Below are 21,259 nucleotides of genomic sequence, written 5' to 3'. Positions count from 1 at the left end.
TTGTTTGGAATGGTAGCCTGTTGTTTATGGAAATTCCATGCAGAAACTGAGGCTGCTCATCGTAGCTTTTATTATCCTCATGAAAATGTGTTACCTGCTCATCATATCCAGTGACTTGCAACAGCTCCCTTTGGCTATTAATTTGGGCGCACGTGAGCGTGTGTGCGCGCCCTCGCGAGTGTATTTTTGTGCGCGCGCCCGTGTGTGGGGGGTGGGTGGTGTTAGGGTGCATAGAAGGGGGAATTTGAATTTTTGTTGATGTTAATCACTGGTTGAACGCTGGCCAGTTGCTGCCAGATGCAGGCAGCGCTGAAGGCTGCTTGTTGCCATGGCCACTGAGAAGTCTCTTTTAACACCTAATGCGCGTACGTGTACACTCCGAAAATACAGTACTGCATGTACGCTCAGCTCCTGTGCTGGGAGTGAGGCGGCCTTGGAGCGCTCTCCCACCCGAGCCACCGCGTCGCTGCTGCGTGACGCCGCTGCGACAGAGCCCACGCGCTGGGGTCAGGGAATGGATTCTGCCCGCTAAATTGCTACTAAAGTGCGTAGTGCACGCACTTTAGTAACAATTTAGTGATTGTCCCAATGGCGAAAAGACAGCACTTGAATAAGGCAGGCGCACGGGGCTGTTAATGACCCTGCTACCTGCCTTCCTTTTTGAGGACTAAACCGTATTTTCCATCCAAATGTGACTCGGAGAGAGGGCAAGAGGAGGGCAGAAAAGCTAGGAAGCAGGAGGAAGAGAAAGATAGGACAATAGTGAATAGAGCAGTGATGACAAACAACATGCAGAAGTGAGATAAAGAGACAAAGGAGGGGTCGGCGGTGGAAGAGGGAGGCGCGCAGTGCACCCAGCGTGCCTTTGTATCCGCGCTCTGTGGTGAGAGAGGTCTTTGTAATGAAATGGACAGCCCGCTCCGCGTTTCTTACGCTTGCTATTATTAGCGGTTTAAGGGTTGAAGTACATAACAAAACAAGCCCGGCGGAGCGTGGCGCGCGCGCTTGGCGGGAGCGGGGGAGCGCATTCCAGGCGGGGGAGCGGACCCTTTGAAATAGGATGCCAAACGGATTGCATGGCGGCACGATGCACGTGATTGTGCGCGTGCTCGCCATGCAATCCGCTTTTGGGAGCACTTTTGGGAGCCCCTTTACTAGAGTCTCGCTGAGCGATCGCTTACGCGATAGCCAGCGAGACCTAAAAAGAAAGAAATGAGAGGGTTGAAGAAGAAATTGAGATGTGCCAAAGTTGGCATCTGATTCAGTAGAAATTAGTGAAGCATTAATTGCCATCAGAGAGGGAATTGATGGAGCAAAGTTTTGTATAAAAGAAACTTGCTTGTATGCAATCCTCTCAAATAACATGTAATAACGTAACCAATCTGTTTTGTAAATACTAATATCGCATTACACACAACATACTGTATCTAGGGGAAGCTTTTATATGTGAATTACTAACAAGTAACCCAAGTGTCTTAAAACAGCCGCCAAAAATGCGGGATTTTCACTGCGCATGCGTTTACTGCATCTACATATTATGACGCCTTCTATGCTTGGGGGGGAAAACTTTGCAGCTGCGCAATAGCTCCTAATATGGCCGCTTGAAACTCACCTGTTAATGCGCATGCTATTGCTTAAACTAAAGCTTTTAAATTCTACTAACCACTAATGCGAAAGATTAAATTAGGTAAATGGGGATAGAGTAAATATAAGTGGTATACAGTGAAATCATTTATTTTCGCATTCTAATGTGTCTTTTTCTGACTTTATTATTAGTTCATATTTGGGCCTCGGAGGGTGACTAAAATCCCTACCCCACCTGCTGTCCGCGCAGACGCACAGAAACCTGCCGAAAACCATGATGGCATAGTTGAAACAAAGCCAAGGCCACACTGGACAGAAACGCTTGGGAACTCAACCTATTGACCCAGACAAAGGAAGAAACGTAAAATAAATTGTGTCAAAATGTATTGATCATACCGTGAAATGCGGGTGGGAATAAAGCTTGGAAAAACTAATTAAGGGGCAGGAACATAGAACAAGGGACCCTCAGAAACGATTACATCTAGTATGGTGTGATGACCTCCTCCCCTTGCCTTGCCCAATTAGAAGTAGGGTTTTCACGAAATTGAAACATTGGGGGGTGGAACATACACTTAGAATGGTATAATTGAGGTAAGTTTAGTTAGTTGCATACTTCATTACGCAGGGGATAGTCCCAGTTTCTATGCTGATTCCAGACTCCAGAGACCCTGCTTGAGAGAACAAGATACTGATCGAAAACCCATCCTCTAGAAGGGAGTTGCGGAAGAACTATCCGAGGAGAGTAGTGCCAGAGATGGGTGCGACGCAGGCGTTGCACTTAGAAGAGGTCACGTTCCCGGTCCTGAACCTGTCTTGATCTTCATCTCCCGTCTTGTTTGGGAGGCCTTCACCCGACTCCTAGGCCAGGGGATCGGTCATCGCATTATCCTAGGTAATTATAAATTTGTGTAGTATGTCCATGTACTGCTCTCTGTTCTCTCCCTCTTCAGGTACCGTCATAATTGATCTTTTATTGTGACTTTGCTTGTATTTGGTTTAAATCTTCCTGAAGGAAGAAGGTGTTTACTGTAATTGATTTTGACTCACAAAATTATTGATTTAGATAAAGATTTTAAACTTTTCGAGTTTGTGGTTATTTGGAGGTCAAATTAATGTAATTTCTATCTTAAACCAACTCAGCAACCTGATTCATTGAGCAGAGGAAAATTATTTAAAAGGAGATCCAGTTGGTAAGATTTGATAAAGGTGACTATCAAATTACAGGTGAACCCACATTTGATACCAGCTTTTTTTATTACTAGCTTACTTGTATGAATGTTATGAGCGCAGGTGAGTAGATGGTATGTGTGAGTAATCCAAGCTGGTAACCCGCTCCATCACCTACCGCATATACTCGTTGGGTAAGGTTGGTCTACACTGGCGCTTCCACACAACCCCGCCCAACATATTTCTGATCCCAATTTGACACACAGAGGCATGTGTCAAGGCTGTCCTCTGTCGCCACGTTTATTTCTCCAAGCACTGGAACCCTTGGCACGACTACTACGCCAAGATGCCCACACATGGGGCATCCCCATAGTACCAGCAACTCGCGCTATCTCATGTTATATACAGATGATATACAGATGATATTATACATTAGAGACCTCCTCCTGAATCTACAGGCACTGGCTGGACACTTCAAAGCATGTTCTTCCCTCTCTGGCCTGCAAATTAATGAGACAAAATCTTATGCCTTTTCCTTTGCGGACACTTACAACCGGCCGACACTACCTTTTGGGGAAATGTCTCTTCAGGTGGCTCTTGATACTTGGGAGTGCAAATATATTGAGAAACGCTTGATGTTTTAGAGGGTAACCTCCTTAAAAGTGTAACGTCCCCCAAATCGCAGGTAAACGTCTGGATCACATTACCACTATCGATTACAGGTTAACTGGCCCTAGCTAAAATGGTCAATCTACCCCAATTACATTATCACTTTGTGAACCTTCCGGTGCTTATCCCTGCATGGATTTTTAAAATGCCAGATGGACTTTTAATTGATTTAATGTGGGCTAGCGGTCGTCGTAGGGTCGCCCTCCCTAAGCTCCAACTCCCCCTGACCAACGTGGAATGGGTGCTTCAGATTTTAAATCTTATTGTATCGTGGGACAAGTACAATGACTCTATTACTGGCCTTGCTCAAGTGTTGAACATTAAACAGAATGTTCTGCCCTGGTATTGCCATCCCTACGGATGGCCCCCTACTGCTCCAAGTTGCTGTCTCCCATTGGATGATCTCTCTGCACTAAACCTCCCCACAGGTGCTCTACACTTTGAATACACCACTGGTGGGTCTACCAACGGCCTCTGGGACTCTTAAAACACATATATTACTACTTGGAAACGGGTAGGAGTGGAAACAGTAGGTGATCTATTTGTAGAGGGTACCCTATTGAGTCATGCAGACTTTATACATATATATACATATGCACCGCCTGCCCCATACCTTGTTCTTGACCCACGCCAGCATCACATGTTACATACAACGACATTGAGCACCTGGGAGGACCAAACCCACTTCTCATTGATTAATTCAAGCAATGCACACAATGGGACATGGGCGTCATCTAGTACGATGGCTGTACCGGGTCATCCACTCGCACTTACAGTTACCTATGACCTCCCTATGAGCTAAGTGGGAAATAGACCTAGCATGTACTCAGCAAGACAAAGAATGGATCTTCTTGTTAGAATGTCCCCAAAATTTCTCTCAAAACTCCTGATTCAAATGTATACAATTTTCCATTAAGCGCCGCTCTTATCTTACTCCACACAAGTTACATGCCATGTTCCCAATGATGCCTTCAGCCTGCCCGCGTTGTTGAACACTGGAAGCCAATTTATTACATATGCTATGGGCATGCCCCATACTGACTTCCTATTGGACACAAATCACGTCCCTTCTCCCAGATCTCACAGAACAGACTCACTGGCACACCCTGGAAAGTTGCATGCTTCGGTTGTTTCCTTGACCCAAAAACGCTAAGGTGACTGCACGCTTTGTCGAATTGACATTGTTGTTGGCTAGATGCCAGCTTACAAAACGTTGGAAGTTCCATGCTGCCCCCATGGTTTCCCAGTGGCAGGAGGAGGTGGTGAAGTGGGACCTGGCTGAGAGTGGTGCACTACACCTTGAGGAATATCGCGGTTTATGAAAAAGACCAGTAGCACTGGAGTGGGATACTTTGTTGGAGGCATTTAAAACCCTGAGCGCAGATGATTCCTAGACTGGCGTTGGCCACTAAACTAAGTCTGCTAATGCATAACACGATTTGGGAGGATCTCATGGGGTACCTGCATGACTAAGCGTTACATACTGCCAAGTTGTTCCAGGGTGCATGCCATGTAATCCTAAATCAATTAATTTGGGCTTCCTTTATGCTGAGTGGGGTCGGGAGACTGGCTTTGACATTGATTAAAATAGAATGCCTACAATACTTACTTTTTCAAATGAGGATGTCAAATTCAAGGGGGGGTGGGACTGGGATATATGTTCAAAGTTAAAGTACTACTTACGTTGCAACTTCACATGTATGTTTTGTCAATGGAATCGATTGTAGTCTGTACTAAGCTGCAACACATGGTGAACTGAAGTTCTGTATTAAATAACGGCTTTCTGTGTGTCTTTGGAAAAATGCAATAACATTTGTTTAAAACATAAAGGCTAACATTTGCATCTGCTTTCACATTTAATAAGTAAAAAGGTATTTTGTGAATGACCGTAACTTCTCATACGGCCTCAAGCGCACACTGTATTTGGACATGCAGATTTTTAAAAGTGAAAGTGTCGCCTGTGGATTCAGTCCCTCTGAAAGTCTACTTATTGGTTGAGAAATGGCAATGTGCTGTTGTGCATGTAAAGCAGGCCGCTAGTCATAGACTATAAATAAGTTAAATTTCGGCAAACTTTCTTAATTTTAAGGGTATAAAACTCAGGATCTGCTCAAATAATATAAAACAATGTTTATCTGATTCAAGCAGCTTCAGTACATACAGCCTGGAACAAGAACATCAATGTCAGAAAATTGAGCTTACCTTTACCAGCCCAGACACTATTAGATGGATGCCTCGGGGAGAGTCGCCTTGCTTGGATATTGTATCCCCATAGTCAAAAAATAAAATCTTTGCTCTGCCCTGAAATCCAAACAAGATGTAAAAGAATTACATTTCTAATACGCAGCCAAAGAACTCTTTGAACAGATTTATCAATGTAGATATTCATCCTAAATTGAGGTGTTGCTCAGTATACAGTATGAATGGAAACCAGTTTTTCAGTGTTACATTATTCACTAGATAGCTTAGCAAGAGTTGGAGCCTTCAAAATGAGAGTTCTACTTAATGACACAAAATAGAAAGAGAAAAGCTGCCCTGTTATAATATCACTGAAGGGTTTCCCTTTTATTTTGTTGTTACATATCTATATAGCGAGAACTCGAGCCGAAGGTATTGAAGCGCTTTACATGAGCACCGTATTTACATTACACATTCAGGCACGGGGAGATTAAGTGATTTGCCCAGAATCACAGGGTGTGGACGCGACCTCGAGGCTCGAACTCTGGTTTCCAGCACCAAGTCGGCAGCGTAGCCTACGGACCACATCCTCTCACCCTTTGAGTGGTTTCGGAATGTAGAACTCAGAATGTTGGTGGCGACAGGGATGACCCGGTTCCACGCGGAGTCCTGTGCGTATGACGTGTCTGTTGCATTCCTCTGCAGGTGTCATCGGGCTGGTGATTGCAGCTTTCACAGAAACGTTTAGGAGGTGTGTGAGGTGCAACGTCATATGTGCCAATTGTGGTGGAGTTCCGAGTGACTAATAGAATAGTGTATGTTGCAAAAAAGAGTTGAATTTGATTGGTTGAAACGATCAAGGGGACCTTATGGCTTAACGTTGTATTAAACCCCAACAATTCTGAGCAAGCTTTGTCTAAGAAATAACTCTTTAATTTATGGCATACAAGTGTATGTCAATTGAATGACTGCAAATGGATGAGTGAATATCCTGAAGGGGTTTACTGAAATCTTGGGGAAGTTGACAGGATTTCAACTTCATATTGTTTCAGCTTCTCATGCACAACGTGCACAAAGTGCCTATCAATCTAAGGATAGAATTGAAAACTGATCTTGAACATTTGTGCTGTCTGGGTATAATCGAACCAATAGAGGGTTCAGAGTGGCTAGCTCTGGTGATACTTTTGGCATGTAAAACAGATACATCCTTAAGACTGTGTGGAACTTTACATGACTTAAACTCTAACATCTGGGTTAACCACTAGCCCCTTCCCAACATTAATGAAATGTTGGCTACACTTAAAGGGGCGGTCTTTTTCATGTCTCTCAACATATCGACAGCTTATCATCAGACAGAACTGTGTGAAGAATCCAGACAATGAGGTCATTCGATACACTATAGGGACCATACTGCTACATCCATACACCCTTCAAATTGGTGCCTACTTTTCAAAGGTTGATGAACAACCTAGTGTAGAGTATTTTCAGGATTAGATCTTAGTCGATGGTAAAGAGGAGTGTGAAAATGACTTGAGGGTCAAGAGTGTATTGGAAATCATCAAAGCATGAGGATTAGCAATGAGTAAAGATGAATCCAAATTTCGTCAAATAGTATTTGATTATTCAGACCACTGTGTATCAATTAAGGACAAACAAAAATTCTGAGAGCAATTGAGAAGGCACCCGCACCCAAGGATAAAGACCAACTAAAGTCTTTTTCCGATCTTATTGAATTCTACGCTAAATTTATTGATTTCACTAGCAAAATATAATGTTTGGGCTGCTTGCTTAACAAAAATGCAAAGTATGTGTGGAACAGAGAATGTGTTAAAGTGTTTGAATCGATCAAACACAGTTTCAGCACATCCCTTAGAATCTTTTGATACCAATGATTAATCATTACTACATATGCTAGTAATTATGGGTTGGGTGCTGTGTTGATGCGGATAAGAAGCAATGGATATTTGATAACATGGATAGATATGATAATAGCATTTTGCCTCGAGCATTAGATTTTTCAGCAATCGCATAGCCCCTATCAGGAAGGAGATCTTGGGCACTTGGTGTGGTGTCGAGTAGTTCAGGAATTCTGTGGGGGGAATTAGTTTGTTCTGCAAACAGACAATAAACTATCAGTAGATTTATTTAACACCAGTAGGGCTGGTATGGCTACTCCCTATATGGCTAAATCAAATTATCAGATTCAGGAATTTCAGTATAAAGTGCAATACATGCCTGGCAAGCAGAATTTCAAATCCAATCTATAGTAGACCCTCACTGCTAAAGTAATTCCAATCCGTGCACCATTAAAACTGCATATGATCCCACAAAACAGCTGAAGGCACTTACAGCCACTTTGCATACTTCGCTTGCTGTGTACTTCATTACTATCATTACCAGCATTGCCAGGTAGTAGTATTCCTTTTCCTTTCTCTGATCATCAACGCCTCATCATGTTTTCCATCAATGTTAGCGCTGCTGGTTCCCTGCACACCGGCATATCTTGGTAAAATGATTGAGAGACTTCTGTTGTTACAAAGCTGTATGATAGAGTATAATTCAAACTCCAGAATCACAATCAGGAGACTGCATGCAATTGAAAGACCAAAAACGCCCCTCACAATTACTGCAGGCTGTCAGTTGGAGATAACCCTGGTGGGGTGAAAGGGCTTTTTTCTTTCTTGCAGTCATCAATCTCTTTTTTTTTATAATTCACTTTATCTTAATCTCCTTTCTCTTAGTTTCTTGTAGAATTTATCTTTCTCTCCAATATCCTGTCACTTGTTTGAGGTAAACTTTATCACCCTTTTCAAATTTGTTCACACGTAGGTTTGTCATGTAGTTCCTTGAGACCCTTACGAGTGAGTAGTCAGGCTTAACAAACCCATGATTGAATGATATAAACCTATATGGGATCTGCGCATTTAGACAACATGGACCGTGAGATAGGTGTCCAGACTGATTCCAGCCTGTTCACCTGTATACCTGTATACCAGCTAGCTCACAGTACTACTATAAACTCCTCTTACCAAGAAGAGAATAGTTCATGGCAACTATCGAACATGACAATTCTGTCCCATCCGGGATCGTGGACACAGTACAGTACAGTACTTTTAGCTCAGTCACTCGAGCTCACTTTGTCTTAGAGAGACACAGAATAAACAGAGGGGACGTTTTGAATAGGCATTTATTAAACCAGCGTCATTCTAGTGTAAAATAGGTGTGCTGAAACAACCATCAGACAGAAACCGGTATAAATGATTATAAGCACCAATAGAGTAAATGGATGTTAGATTCCTACCATAGTGCTAAAACAATGAATACAGGTAGGTATATAAATACATGACAGTAATAATGCGTACTCCAACGATGCAACCCTAACTAGATGTACCTAAGTGTACCTAACATGTATGTAGGTGTAGAGCCAAGAATCCCCCTAGGCGGAAGCCAACCACATTATCTGAAGTGAAAGACTGTGGGACCCCGTCTTGGTGTCGAGATGGACACCGCACGAGGGATGTCAGACCACTGCGTGCTGGAGTGTCTGCGTGCAGGAACCTCAGCGTCTCATGTCAGTGTGTCAGCATGGAAGTCGCTTCTCCTCCGCCAATCCTGGCAAAGATGCGGTGTATATATACCCAAAAGATACCCTCAGGGGAGTTTACCTAGCTGTGTCATGTCAGCCGAGGATGATGGAAGGCATGACCCTTATACATAGTTATTATGCAGACAATAGTAAGCCTCCTGTGATTCTGAGAATCCTCATGCATAATTGAGCCTAGTTTTCGGGTAAAACCACACTTAGGTGGCGATTACGATCCGGTAAAAACCGGGTACGAACCGTCGGTCGGAGCGTTTTCCCCGTCCGACTCGTACCCGGTCGTAAAACTTTACAAACATGGAATCACGATTCGCAGAGAAACACCATTTCCGTACGAATCGTAAAAAACACCGACCGACGAAAATATACATACGAATGTGATCCGGGAATGCTGCGACGTGACGTCGGTACGCTTTCAGGCAGCGTTTCACGACCCAGGAATTACGATTCGAACCGACAGCAGTCCGGACGGCAATATTTTCACGGCACCCAAAAAGTGCCGGAAAAGCGAAGTACGGCGCGAATCGGCCAGAGTAGGTGGCCCGGTACGCGCCGACCCCCCCCCCCCCAGCCCCCGTACGTACGCGCCGACCCCCCCCGCCCCCGTACGTACGCGCCGAACCCCCCTGTATGTACACCCGTGTACGTGTCGAACCCCCCCGTGTACGTTCGAGTCGTACCCCCACCCGTGTATGTACGGTGCGTACCCCCCGTGTACGTTCGAGTCGAACCCCCCCCGTGTACGTTCGAGTCGAACCCCCCCGTGTACGTTCGAGTCGAACCCCCCCCGTGTACGTTCGAGTCGAACCCCCCCGTGTACGTTCGAGTCGTACCCCCACCCATGTATGTACGGTGCGTACCCCCAGCGCTACGCGCTGGGGGTACGCACCATACATACACGGGTGGGGGTACGACTCGAACGTACACGGGGGGTTCGACACGTACATGGGTGTACATACAGGGGGGTTCGGCGCGTATGTACGGGGGCTGGGGGGGGGTCGGCGCGTACGTACGGGGGCTGGGGGGGGCGGCGCGTACGTACGGGGGCTGGGTCGGCGCGTACGTACGGGGGCTGGGGGGGTCGGCACGTACGTATGGGGGCTGGGGGGGGGGGTCGGCGCGTATGCGGGCACGTCTCCATGGTTGCTATGGGAGTTCGGTGCGGACGGTGTTTTTTCCATCCGGTTGTGACCTCGGACGCACGGGATGGATCGTGATTCCTCGGTCGGACTTCACCTTTCACATTTGTACGGTAAATCGTACGAGGACGTGTCGGACACATTTTCCGACCCGAGGACGTGTGGGGAATGATTCCCAATGCGGTTCGTATGGACTTTTTACCATGCGAATCGTGATTGCCAGTTCGTACGGCACTTGTACGATTCGTACGGTAAAAAGACCGGATACGAGTCGCACGGGGAAATTTTTTACCGGATCGTAATCGGCACCAAAATGTATGCAGTGCTTAACTAGGTAAAAGGTCAATACCAAAAACTGTTATGTAGTACAATGGTACGGTAAATGTAGGTGAAGGGTCAGGTGAATGCTCAAGCCTTAAAATGGGGCACCCTAAAAAACATAACAGGTTAGTTTCCACTCGTCACCTTTGTTGCAATCAAAAAGATCCTCTGTAGGCAGGTAGCGTTGGTTTTATGATGAATGTTTAATAGGTGATAAAAGTCTTAGTTACAGGTTACAAATCTAATGTAGATGTAACATCAATGCCCCACCAGGAGCAGCCTCCTGCTGCTCTGCCTGCTCACTCCAACTGATACCTCAAGCATACACATTCTAACTCTATGAAATTACTCACACACACACTGTGGCTGAGCAGCAGTTAGCAGAGAACTAAGGAGAGAATGCATCATGCCTAATTCAAGATATAACATACATCCTGATCAAGCATGATGAAGGCATGATATACACAACTTTATATAGGAAACTTACTGAACGAAATTCTCTATTAGCTTACGACAGTTTTCATTCCAGGTCGATAAGTGACAATTTACAGAATGGGCATTTTCTCCGCTCGGAGAAGCTGCACTCAGAAAAATTAATACTTTAAGGGAACAGAAGTCCTAACCATCAAAATGATTGGAAGAAGATACCCCAGGAAGGTAGAACAAGTTACTTACCTGTACACTGTTGTTCTCCATTATTGATATCTTTCATAGATTCACATGCTTGATTCTTCCCAGTCATCGTGGTGGGAGTCCCACAGTAATTATGACTAGCAGTAAAAATCAACAGCAGTAGGCAGTAAAGTGCAATCCCATGAGACTGTATACCAAGCCACGTCATTCTGAGTACTACCAAACTTCAACTTATCAGAGAGAAGCCCCTGCCTCATGCTTCTCTTCCAAAGCCACCACACCTCAGATTTGATAGCATGAGGGCACAAAATATCTAATACTAATATATTTATCAATCAAAGTGGTGAGCTACTGAAGGGTAGGTGGGAGGGTCGCACATGAATCTATGATATATAATAATACTTACAATGGTTCCGGTCCTACCTTACCAATCGTCAGCAAGCTGTTTGGTCCCCCCCATTTGAGGCCTTCATTCAAACGATGAATGTGGGTGTTCCCCAGGGCTCCATCCTGAGCCCCACATTGTTTAATGTGTATGTGGCTCCTCTGGCACTGTTGGTTGAATATTTTGGTGCCAGAATCCTCTCTTATGCAGACGACACGCAATTATTATTCACATGTGCCAAGGATGAAGTCTTGGACGGGAAGATGATCAACCTTTGCCTCTCGGCGGTGTTTAACTGGTTTAATGCTAACCACCTAAGATGCAACTCTGATAAATCAGAAATGATTTTTTTCGGTTGTTTACCGGACGATGAATGGCGTGACTGGTGGCCATCTAATATGTCTCCCCCTACTGACCTGGCCACTACGGTTAAAAACCTGGGGGTTAAATTGGACAGTAATCTTTCCATGATTGCCCAGATTCAATCGGTGGTGGGCACATGTTTTGGACTGCTCAGGATGATGCGAAATTTCTTACCATTGCTTTCTTTGTCCCACAGGAAGATAGTCGTGCAAGCCTTGATACTCTCTCGGCTTGACTATGTGAATGTTCTATATCGGGTCTCCCTGAATATCTACTTAATCGTCTTCAGGTGGCTCAGAATGCTGCTGCTCGAGCGATTTTTTTAGCTGACCGTCGCACTCACACGACCCCTCTTTTGAGAACACTCCACTGTCTTCCAGTATGTAAGAGGGTACTCTTTAAAGCACTGGTATTGGCCTTTAAGGCCTTTCACAACATCGGTGCTCCTTATCTAAGGGCTCAATGCCAACAGTATGTACCTTCACGCAATCTACGGTCCTCATCCTCCCGTTTGCTTTTTACTCCCAGGTTCTATCGCACCCGCCGGGGAGGCCGTTCCTTTCAGGTACTGGTGGCTGCACTCTGGAATGACCTTCCTACTGAGTTGCGCTGGGAAAATGATCTATTGTGCTTTCGTCACAAACTAAAAACACTGCTGTTCCCATGATCGGTGTATGTGGTGTGTGACGGCTGAGGGCCTTGTTACGGGTTTTTATGACTAGCGCCGGGACACTCTTGGGAGTAGCCGTGCGCTCTACAAATACCCAGTAACATAACATAACATAACATAACATACTGGAGAACCACAGTGTATAGGTAAGTAACTTGTTTCTTCTCCAGTATAGAATCTTTCATAAATTCACATGATTTAATCCATATAGCTAACAGTAACTAATTCATCTAATGTACATAAAAATGTGTGGAGGCGGGTATAATAATATACATAAACATATACATAAATATATAAATTGCGGTCTATAATAACCATGCTATCATGTATACTGCAAGCTCAGCTCATTGAAATAAGTTGTGAAGAACCTCATTATGATTGGTTGTTGCTTCTAGACAATAGTGTCTGGTAAAAGTATGTCTGTTAGTCCATATGGCTGCCCTGTCGGGCAATGATATTTCAGCAAGAGAAGCTGGAGAGGTTGCTATACTTCTTGTTGAGTGAAAATGCACTTGAGGTATAAGTGGTCTTCTTGTTTATTCCCGGCAGAAGGCTATGGCTGCTGACACTCATCTCGCTATACCAGCTTGTGAAATAGCTTGACCTTTCCATGGGGGTGCAAAAGCGACCATAATCTGATAAGATATTCTTTTTTTGTATTTTTTTGTATAAAGTCTGTTTATTAAAAGTAAGCAACAAAAGACAGGAGGTCAAGCAAATTAGGGGCTTACGTCCCAGCAAAAATAGCAGCAACATAACAGCGGAACATGTGAATTATAGCTGCATCATAGTGAGGACCATCCCGCCAAATAAAGAAAACGTTATAAGTTATAAAGACATTAGAGAATGATGCCAATCATAAAACAGCCGAAAAAGAGAGGACAGGCAAAAGATAGAAAGAAGAAAAGGAACAGGACAGAAAGAGCAATCAAAGGGAGCTTCCCTAAAAGAGGGGATCACAGAAACTGGATGTGCTACAGTAGTCTAGGGGTTAGGCTGGGGACCAAAAAGGGCTCAAAAGGCGGAAGAACCCGGGCCGTCAGTAGGTTCAAATGAGTCAGTCAGGGGAGTCTGGTGTACGACCCCTAGCAAACGGCTCCAGTGAGTATTCGAGAATGCCCAGTCTTGGAGAGATGTATCAGTGGCTGCCAGATGCGCTCAAAGTTTGTGTCTGTATGATTAATGCGGGCTGTAAGCAACTCTAAATATAGAACATTCCACGACCCAAGAACCCAAAATGCAATAGGGGGAGGATGTGGTTTCTTCCAATATAAGGCAATGGATTGTCTAGCCGCCCCCAGCAGGTGAAGGATTAGGTGCCACTCAGTGTTTGTCATTGCTGTCAATGTGGCAGGTTTAACACCCAGGAGCACAATCCATGGCGAGTAAGGAATTGGAAAACCCACCACCTCCTTGATATGACTGAGAACCTCTTTACAAAATAAGGTAAGACCAGGACAAGACCACCAAATATGCACAAAGTCTCCCCTTCCCCCTAGGCATCTCCAACAAGTCGGTGGGAGGTAGGGAACATCTGATGCAGACGTGTTGGGTGTAGTACCACCTTGTCATCAGTTTATAGGCAGATTCACGTTGCGGGGTGCTTCGAAAGACCCTAGGGATGTCCCCCCACAATCAAGCCCATGTCTCCGGGGGGAGGTCCCCGTCTAAAGCTGCGGCCCAACGTGTCTGGTATCCATGTGGTGTCGGATGTTGGCAGTGTTGTAGAACAGAGTAGGTTTTAGAGATGAGACCCTTAGAGCCCTCAAATTTGCAGACCAGAGATTCGAGGGGGTGAGTGGTATGGTGGCCTCTTGTGTATACAGCTGAGAGTTGAGCCAGTGCAGCAATTGGTGGTATTGCATACGCGCCCCTTCCGAGAGATTAAAAAGTTGTTTGCATTGTTCAAAAGTGTGGAAGTCGTTGCCATGAAAGAGATCCTGTAAAACTCGACATTCACCTTCAGCCCAGGCTCCAAATGCCTGGGGTTGAAGGACAGAGGGGAACCCAGGATTACGCATTATTGGTGTGTTGGGAGAAGGAAACGTCGTAAGACTCTGAGATGTCGCTAATCTATCCCAAGTCTCCAACACCGTCCTCGTACGTGTGGCAATGTACGCACTATGGGGGCGAGCCCCTCGCGGAAGCCTCGCCAAATCCCACAAGGGTCTACAAGATACCGCCCGGTCTAAATGAAACCAGTGTTTTACACTTTCACAACTACCCATTCCGATATGAATTGGAGGTGGCAGGCCCAATAATATTCCTGAAGGTTGGGGCAGGCTAGACCACCCTGGTTCCGGGGGAGCATAAGAATCTTATTAGAAAAGCGAGGGCGAGATTTCCCCCAGATAAATTTAGTAAAATTGCGCTGGAGGTCAAAATATCTCCCCGGGGTATTGGAGCAGGGAGAGTTTGAAAGAGATATTGGACTTTAGGGACATTGATGCGTCCTAACCAGGCAAGGGGAAGGCCTTTCCATCTGCACATATTCTCCCATATAGTCTGTCTAAATCTGGGCCAATTAGCCAAGGTCCAAGTTGACAGTGTAGGAGTCAGATCAAGACCCCAATATCTGATTGATTCATCAGTCCATTGTACTGGGAGCATCTCCTGCAGAACCTGGACGTCCAAGGCTGACAGTGTCAGATTGAGGGCACGAGACTTGGTGAGGTTTATCCGATAATCCGAGGTGTCTTCAAAGGATCGTAAGAGGGTTGCCACCGCCGGGAGGGAAGTAGACAGAGAGGAAAGGGACAGGAGAAAGTCATCAGCAAAAAGGGAGGCTTTATGTTCATAACCACCCGTATGATCGGAACCTGACGTAAAGCAATAGCGAGAGGTTCCACTACAAGAGTGAAGAAAAGCAGAGATAGCGTGCACCCCTGCCTGGTGCCGCGATGAACGGTGATAGGGGCCGTGCAACATCCGTTAAAGCGAATGCGGGTAGTGGGCTACGCATACAGAGCCATCAGTTTGGAGATCAACCCAGGACCCAAACCCACTTTGCAAAGAACCGCCCTGAGAAAGCCCCAGTCCAGGTGATCAAATGCTTTCTCCGTGTCCAGGGACACGAGACAAGCGGGGATATTTCTAAGGTGCGCCTTCTCCACCAAGTGGGCAATCCGGTGGATATTGTCTGCCCCCTGACGGTGATGAATAAACCCCACCTGGTCAGGGTCAGTAAGACCCGGCAAGTGCGGTTCCAGGCGGTTCGCCAAAATCTTTGTATATAGCTTGGCTTCGGTGTTCAACAGGGCAATGGGGCGGAAGGAAGCAGGTAGGGTATGGTCTTTACCCGGTTTGAGAATAAGCACAACTTCAGCCTCGTTCATTGTATGGGAGAGACCCGAACTATCAGTGAATCAATTGAAGAGGTGAAGCATGTGATCCCTAAGCTGCGGGTAGAAGGAGCAGGGAGCAAACTCTCCCTGCTCCAATACCCCGGGGAGATATTTTGACCTCCAGCGCAATTTTACTAAATTTATCTGGGGGAAATCTCGCCCTCGCTTTTCTAATAAGATTCTTATGCTCCCCCGGAACCAGGGTGGTCTAGCCTGCCCCAACCTTCAGGAATATTATTGGGCCTGCCACCTCCAATTCATATCGGAATGGGTAGTTGTGAAAGTGTAAAACACTGGTTTCATTTAGACCGGGCGGTATCTTGTAGACCCTTGTGGGATTTGGCGTGGCTTCCGTGAGGGGCTCGCCCCCGTAGTGCGTACATTGCCACACATACGAGGACGGTGTTGGAGACTTGGAATAGATTAGCGACATCTCAGAGTCTTACGACGTTTCCTTCTCCCAACACACCAATAATGCGTAATCCTGGGTTCCCCTCTGCCCTTCAACCCCAGGCATTTGGAGCCTGGGCTGAAGGTGAATGTCGAGTTTTACAGGATCTCTTTCACGGCAACGACTTCCACACTTTTGAACAATGCAAACAACTTTTTAATCTCTCGGAAGGGGCGCGTATGCAATACCACCAATTGCCGCACTGGCTCAACTCTCAGCTGTATACACAAGAGGCCACCATACCACTCACCCCCCTCGAATCTCTGGTCTGCAAATTTGAGGGCTCTAAGGGTCTCATCTCTAAAACCTACTCTGTTCTACAACACTGCCAACATCAACAACAACAACCTACAGTCAAACTGTCAGGTTCCGGGGTTTTACCAACTGGGAGTTGTTTCAAGGCTCTGGATATCTCATCTTGAGTGATAGGACCATCAAGAAGTTTCGTGAAGTAAGGGTCGATCAGTTCCCAGGGACAAGAGTTGAGAAAATCTTAAACGGCATCAGGTGAACACGGGTCATCTACGTAAAGCTCTCTATAAAAGGTTTCTAGTTCAAGGCTTTTATCCAGTAGCGGCCCGTGGAGGGAGTGCTGCGGGGCAGTGGGGTGGGGGAGGGGCAGGGTGGTTGGGTAGTAAACACCAGAATACGGATGAACGGAGGTAAGTAAACAATTAAATAAATAAAAAGCGCAAAACAAAATTAGTTTTATTTATTTACCTCCGTTCATCTGTATTCCGTTGTTTACTACCCCACACGCTGCCCCTCCCCCACTCCGTCCCACTACCCGCAGCACTTCCTCCACAGACCGCTACTGCCTTTATCCGCTTCCGAGATGGCCCAAGTGCCATCTTGACGCTTAAGCTTAGCAATGTGAGCTCACGCTGTCGGACCTGGAGACGTCGCGCCAAGCACGCCCCAACTTTATTCCCCCTGCATAGAATTTCTGTTTGAGATTAAGTAAGAGTCGTTTGGCTTTGTTGGTTCGATGTAGACGCAGTTGGCTGCAAAGTTCAGCATGAAGCCGCTTGTTGCGGAAAAAGGTGTGTGTGTGATCTTTACGTTCTAATTCTTTAATATCCCGAGAGAGGGTTGACTCCATCAAGCGTGCCTCACGAGTCCTGACAATCGAAATGGACGTGATGGCCCCTCGAATGGTAGCTTTGAATGCATCCCACCGAATATCCTTGGGGGTATCAGAGGATATTGGCTAGAAAAAAGGCCTCAATCTCTTTCCGAAGATCAGCCCCATCAACAGGATCTCGGAGGACCTGAGGGGGTAGTCTCCATCAAGGTAAGGATTCCCTACGTGAATCAGGGGATTGGAGTGAGAACTGGATATGTGCATGGTCCAACATAGATATAGCTGATATCTTGCCGGTACAGAACGTACGTATCAATGAAAGGGAAAGGAAAAAATAATCTATTCGAGAATACGAGAGATGTGTATGGGAGAAAAAGGAGTTGATTGAAATGTGTGTGCAGTGCGATCCCAACAGGGGTTGTAATGGGCTGCAAGAGGGTTTGAAGATGCAAATGGAGATAAGCATCCTGATTTTGATTAGGGGCATATATATTGACCAAAGTTAGGGACCATTGACCCCGGGACATATGTGCTCTGAGAAGTCTCCCCTCAACATCCGCTGTAATCTTAGGATTTGCCGTCTGCCAACCCGATTTCAAGAGAAGCGCCACCCCACCCATTTTAGAGGGGAAACATGCCCAATATTGAAGGGGATATTTAGGGTGTGATATAAGGTTGGTGTCCCGGAAAGTAAATGAGTCTCCTGAAGAAAAAGGACGTCAGGATCCTGATAGAGTAAATATCTCCAGACCTGGCTGTGTTTATTAGGGGTGTTCAGCCCTTTCACATTTAAAGAAAGAAATGTAATAGGGTTAATCATGATGTCTAGAGGGGAATGTAGCATCCTTCACCTGCAGGTCGGCAGGCCAGACCATCCATACCACCCCCAAGAATCAAACTCAACAGTGCGAGATTAAGAAAGGTCACCCTAACCTCAATGCTAACCGCACGTGTACGCGTAAGCCCCCCCTATGGAGCCTCAAAGGATCGTAAGAGTACACCCCCACCAGTAGCGTGTCTAAGGTAATGAGATAGAGAAAGAGATAGGGAGGAAGAGGAGAAGAAAGAATAGAGAAAGAAGAAAAAATACGAACAAGTGGCCTACTGGGCCAGGCAATTACAGAGTCTGACAGGAACAGCCCGGGATCACTCAGGCGGACCATTCTGGAGAAGTCACTCCCCTGTGGGACTCTGCTGTGGGGGGGGGTGGCTGGCACACAGAAGTCCAAAGGCCTCTGCCGCCTGCATCCCATGTAAAGGAAATGTAAGCACAATTCAATCAGGCCACCAGACTGAAGCTATGAGATGTGTCAAGTATAGACCAAGGACTAGCACAGATTATTAAATGTCACTCAGCTGGGGGTGGCGATTTCGTTGGAGAAAGAGAGCCACTCAGAGAGCGGATGTGGCTTATGATGTCCTGTTTCATTTGCGACAAATCAAGTCCCTGCATTCGACGTTTGGATCTAGGAGGGGGAACAGTGGACCATTCCGGACGAAGCGCTCCAGTTCGATGCTCTCGTGATGATAGGTCTTCATCTTCAGGGTCCACAGGAAGATGGAGGAGCCGTTGCGCCTCTCTCAGTGATCAAAGAACTCGTTGTTTGCCCTCCCAGGAGAACATCAAAGCAAAGGGGTGGCCCCAATGGTATTTAACATCAAGGTCTCTCAGTTTATCCGTAAAAGGGTTGGCACTCCTACCTCCGTCGGAGCGTGGTGGGAGCCAGATCCTGGAAGATTTGTATCAGTAGGCCATTATAGGAGACAGATTTAATCCTCTGGACCTTTTTCAAGATGGCTTCCTTATCCGTAAAATAATGGACCCTCATGAGGATGTCAGAGACAAAATCAGGGCGATTGCAAGGGCCAGAGACTCGATGCGCCCTGTCGAGCAAAGGCGGAGAGGCGCCTTCATTCTCTCGGATGGCATGCAGGAGGTCTGCCCTATACATTACGATATCCTTCCCTTCCGTTTCCAACGCAACCCCTCTGATGTGTAGGTTATTCCGCCTACTGTAGTTTTCCAAGTCCTCCTGCTTTAATTGTAGGGTAATATTTTGGTCTTCAATTTGAACCATCTTCTTCCAGAGGTGTTCGATGCCTTCCGTCCTGGTGTCCATCGTGCGTTCAAGGCCGTCCACTTTATCTCCCATCTCCGTGACTTCTCTACGTATTTCTTGGGTCCCAGCCTTAAGATCCTGTCGAAGGGAGCCAATCTCATCCTTAATTTCTTGCATAAAAGATGACATGAGCGCTTGAGTGATTGGCACATTTGACGTTAGTTTCCCAGATAACGCTGCCGAGGGGTTAGGGTTCTCTTGCGCTTGTGAGTTCCACTTGGACCAGAGAGAGGTAACTGGGTTGTCGCAGTAGGCCGAGGTGTCAGCGTCCTTGTTGGTCTTATGCTTGGGCGGCATGTCAGTGGTTTCAGTAAGAGCCAAAAGCCCAGTGCCAGAGAGAAGAGACAGGTGGTGGATCCTGAAGGAGGCGGTAGTAATGCAGCGGAAGCCAGCACACCGGCACTTAACGCTACTAATGTTTCCTGTAGACTTGCATTTCAGCAGGGTAACACCGCGCAACTCACCAGACCAAGGACAGGAGGGGGGTCACAGCTGTCACCACACCAAGACTGCAGGACTAACCAAGACCCAGTCCAGGAGGCGAAAGTAGATAAGCAGCAGTCTATAGGAATCACCCCTCTGATATCAGTCCGTAATGCCAAGACACAGTCCAGGGTGTTGTTCAGGCATCCACAATGGCACCACCAGCCCAAGAACAGGACGCACCACCTCAGGCAGATCCATATGGAAGGGTCGGAGACAGTATAGGAGGAACGCTTGCACAGGGTCAATCCTGGTAATAATGCATTATGCCCCAGGCCTGAATTGCCAAGTGTCTCTACAGTTTCAGTATTACCAATAGGGAGGCAAAGTTCAGGGGCACGTTCCCCAGGGCCCAAGCGCACGACCACCAACCAGATGCGGGGTTCCAGGCAGGGGCAAAAAACCGTTGCTGCACCGTCAAAAGGGGGACCCCCTCCCGCGAGCAGTCGCAGTGCCCCGAATGACAGGGTGCCCCCAGTCAAGAGCCAAGAGTCACAAATCAGGAGGGGAGGCGGAACAGCAGGGCGGAGGGCAGTAGCAGGTTTCCTCGCCATCCCTGGGGCCCCCGCAGGCGAAGCACTAGCACCACTCACTGCTGTCTTCGGCGAACGTAGTCCCTCCGCAGTACCCAACGTCTCGGGACCGTCACCGGGCAATCTTGCCTATAGTGGGGGTGGGGGATCCACCAAGGGCAGGCAGGACAAGGCGGGGTGGTCACTCGCTCCAGGAGTCCCACACAGCTGAGCTCCCACGGCTGGGATCCAAGGCCGAGAGCGATCTCGTCAGGGCGGGAGCACACCAGGTCGCAGGTAGGCTTCAGGAGGCCAGCCGTCACAAGGCTAAGGAACCAAATCCAAGCAGGTTCCCCTCAGTCACCGCTGGATGTAGTTGGCGTGTCCCACAGGCTCCACTAATCAATGCTGCTCTGAGTGCGATGCACACTGCGCAGATTGTCAGCAGGCCGCCCACAAGGCCGGGCTGCCGGAGCAGCCAGGAGGCTGACGTTCCGGGGGTCGAGGGGCCCCCAGCCATTATCCAGGGGCACGGGACAGCCGCAAAAACCAATC

General features: G+C 46.9%; 1 protein-coding gene across 1 annotated transcript in view; it reads right to left on the bottom strand.

Moving 5' to 3' along the window:
• LOC146860813 (sperm-specific sodium:proton exchanger-like) overlaps positions 1-21,259 on the bottom strand; it is a 4,738,575-nt gene that overhangs the window by 459,418 nt on the left and 4,257,898 nt on the right. Inside the window, exon 18 of the mRNA XM_085646173.1 lies at positions 5,623-5,721. Within this exon, the coding sequence (XP_085502299.1) occupies positions 5,623-5,721 (99 nt within the window). The remainder of the gene's footprint in view (positions 1-5,622; positions 5,722-21,259) is intronic.

The sequence above is a fragment of the Triturus cristatus genome, chromosome 3_1, assembly GCF_964204655.1.
Source record: "Triturus cristatus chromosome 3_1, aTriCri1.1, whole genome shotgun sequence".
In the NCBI taxonomy this organism is placed as follows: Eukaryota; Metazoa; Chordata; class Amphibia; order Caudata; family Salamandridae; genus Triturus; species Triturus cristatus.
This window is presented reverse-complemented; position numbering and strand designations above follow the sequence as displayed.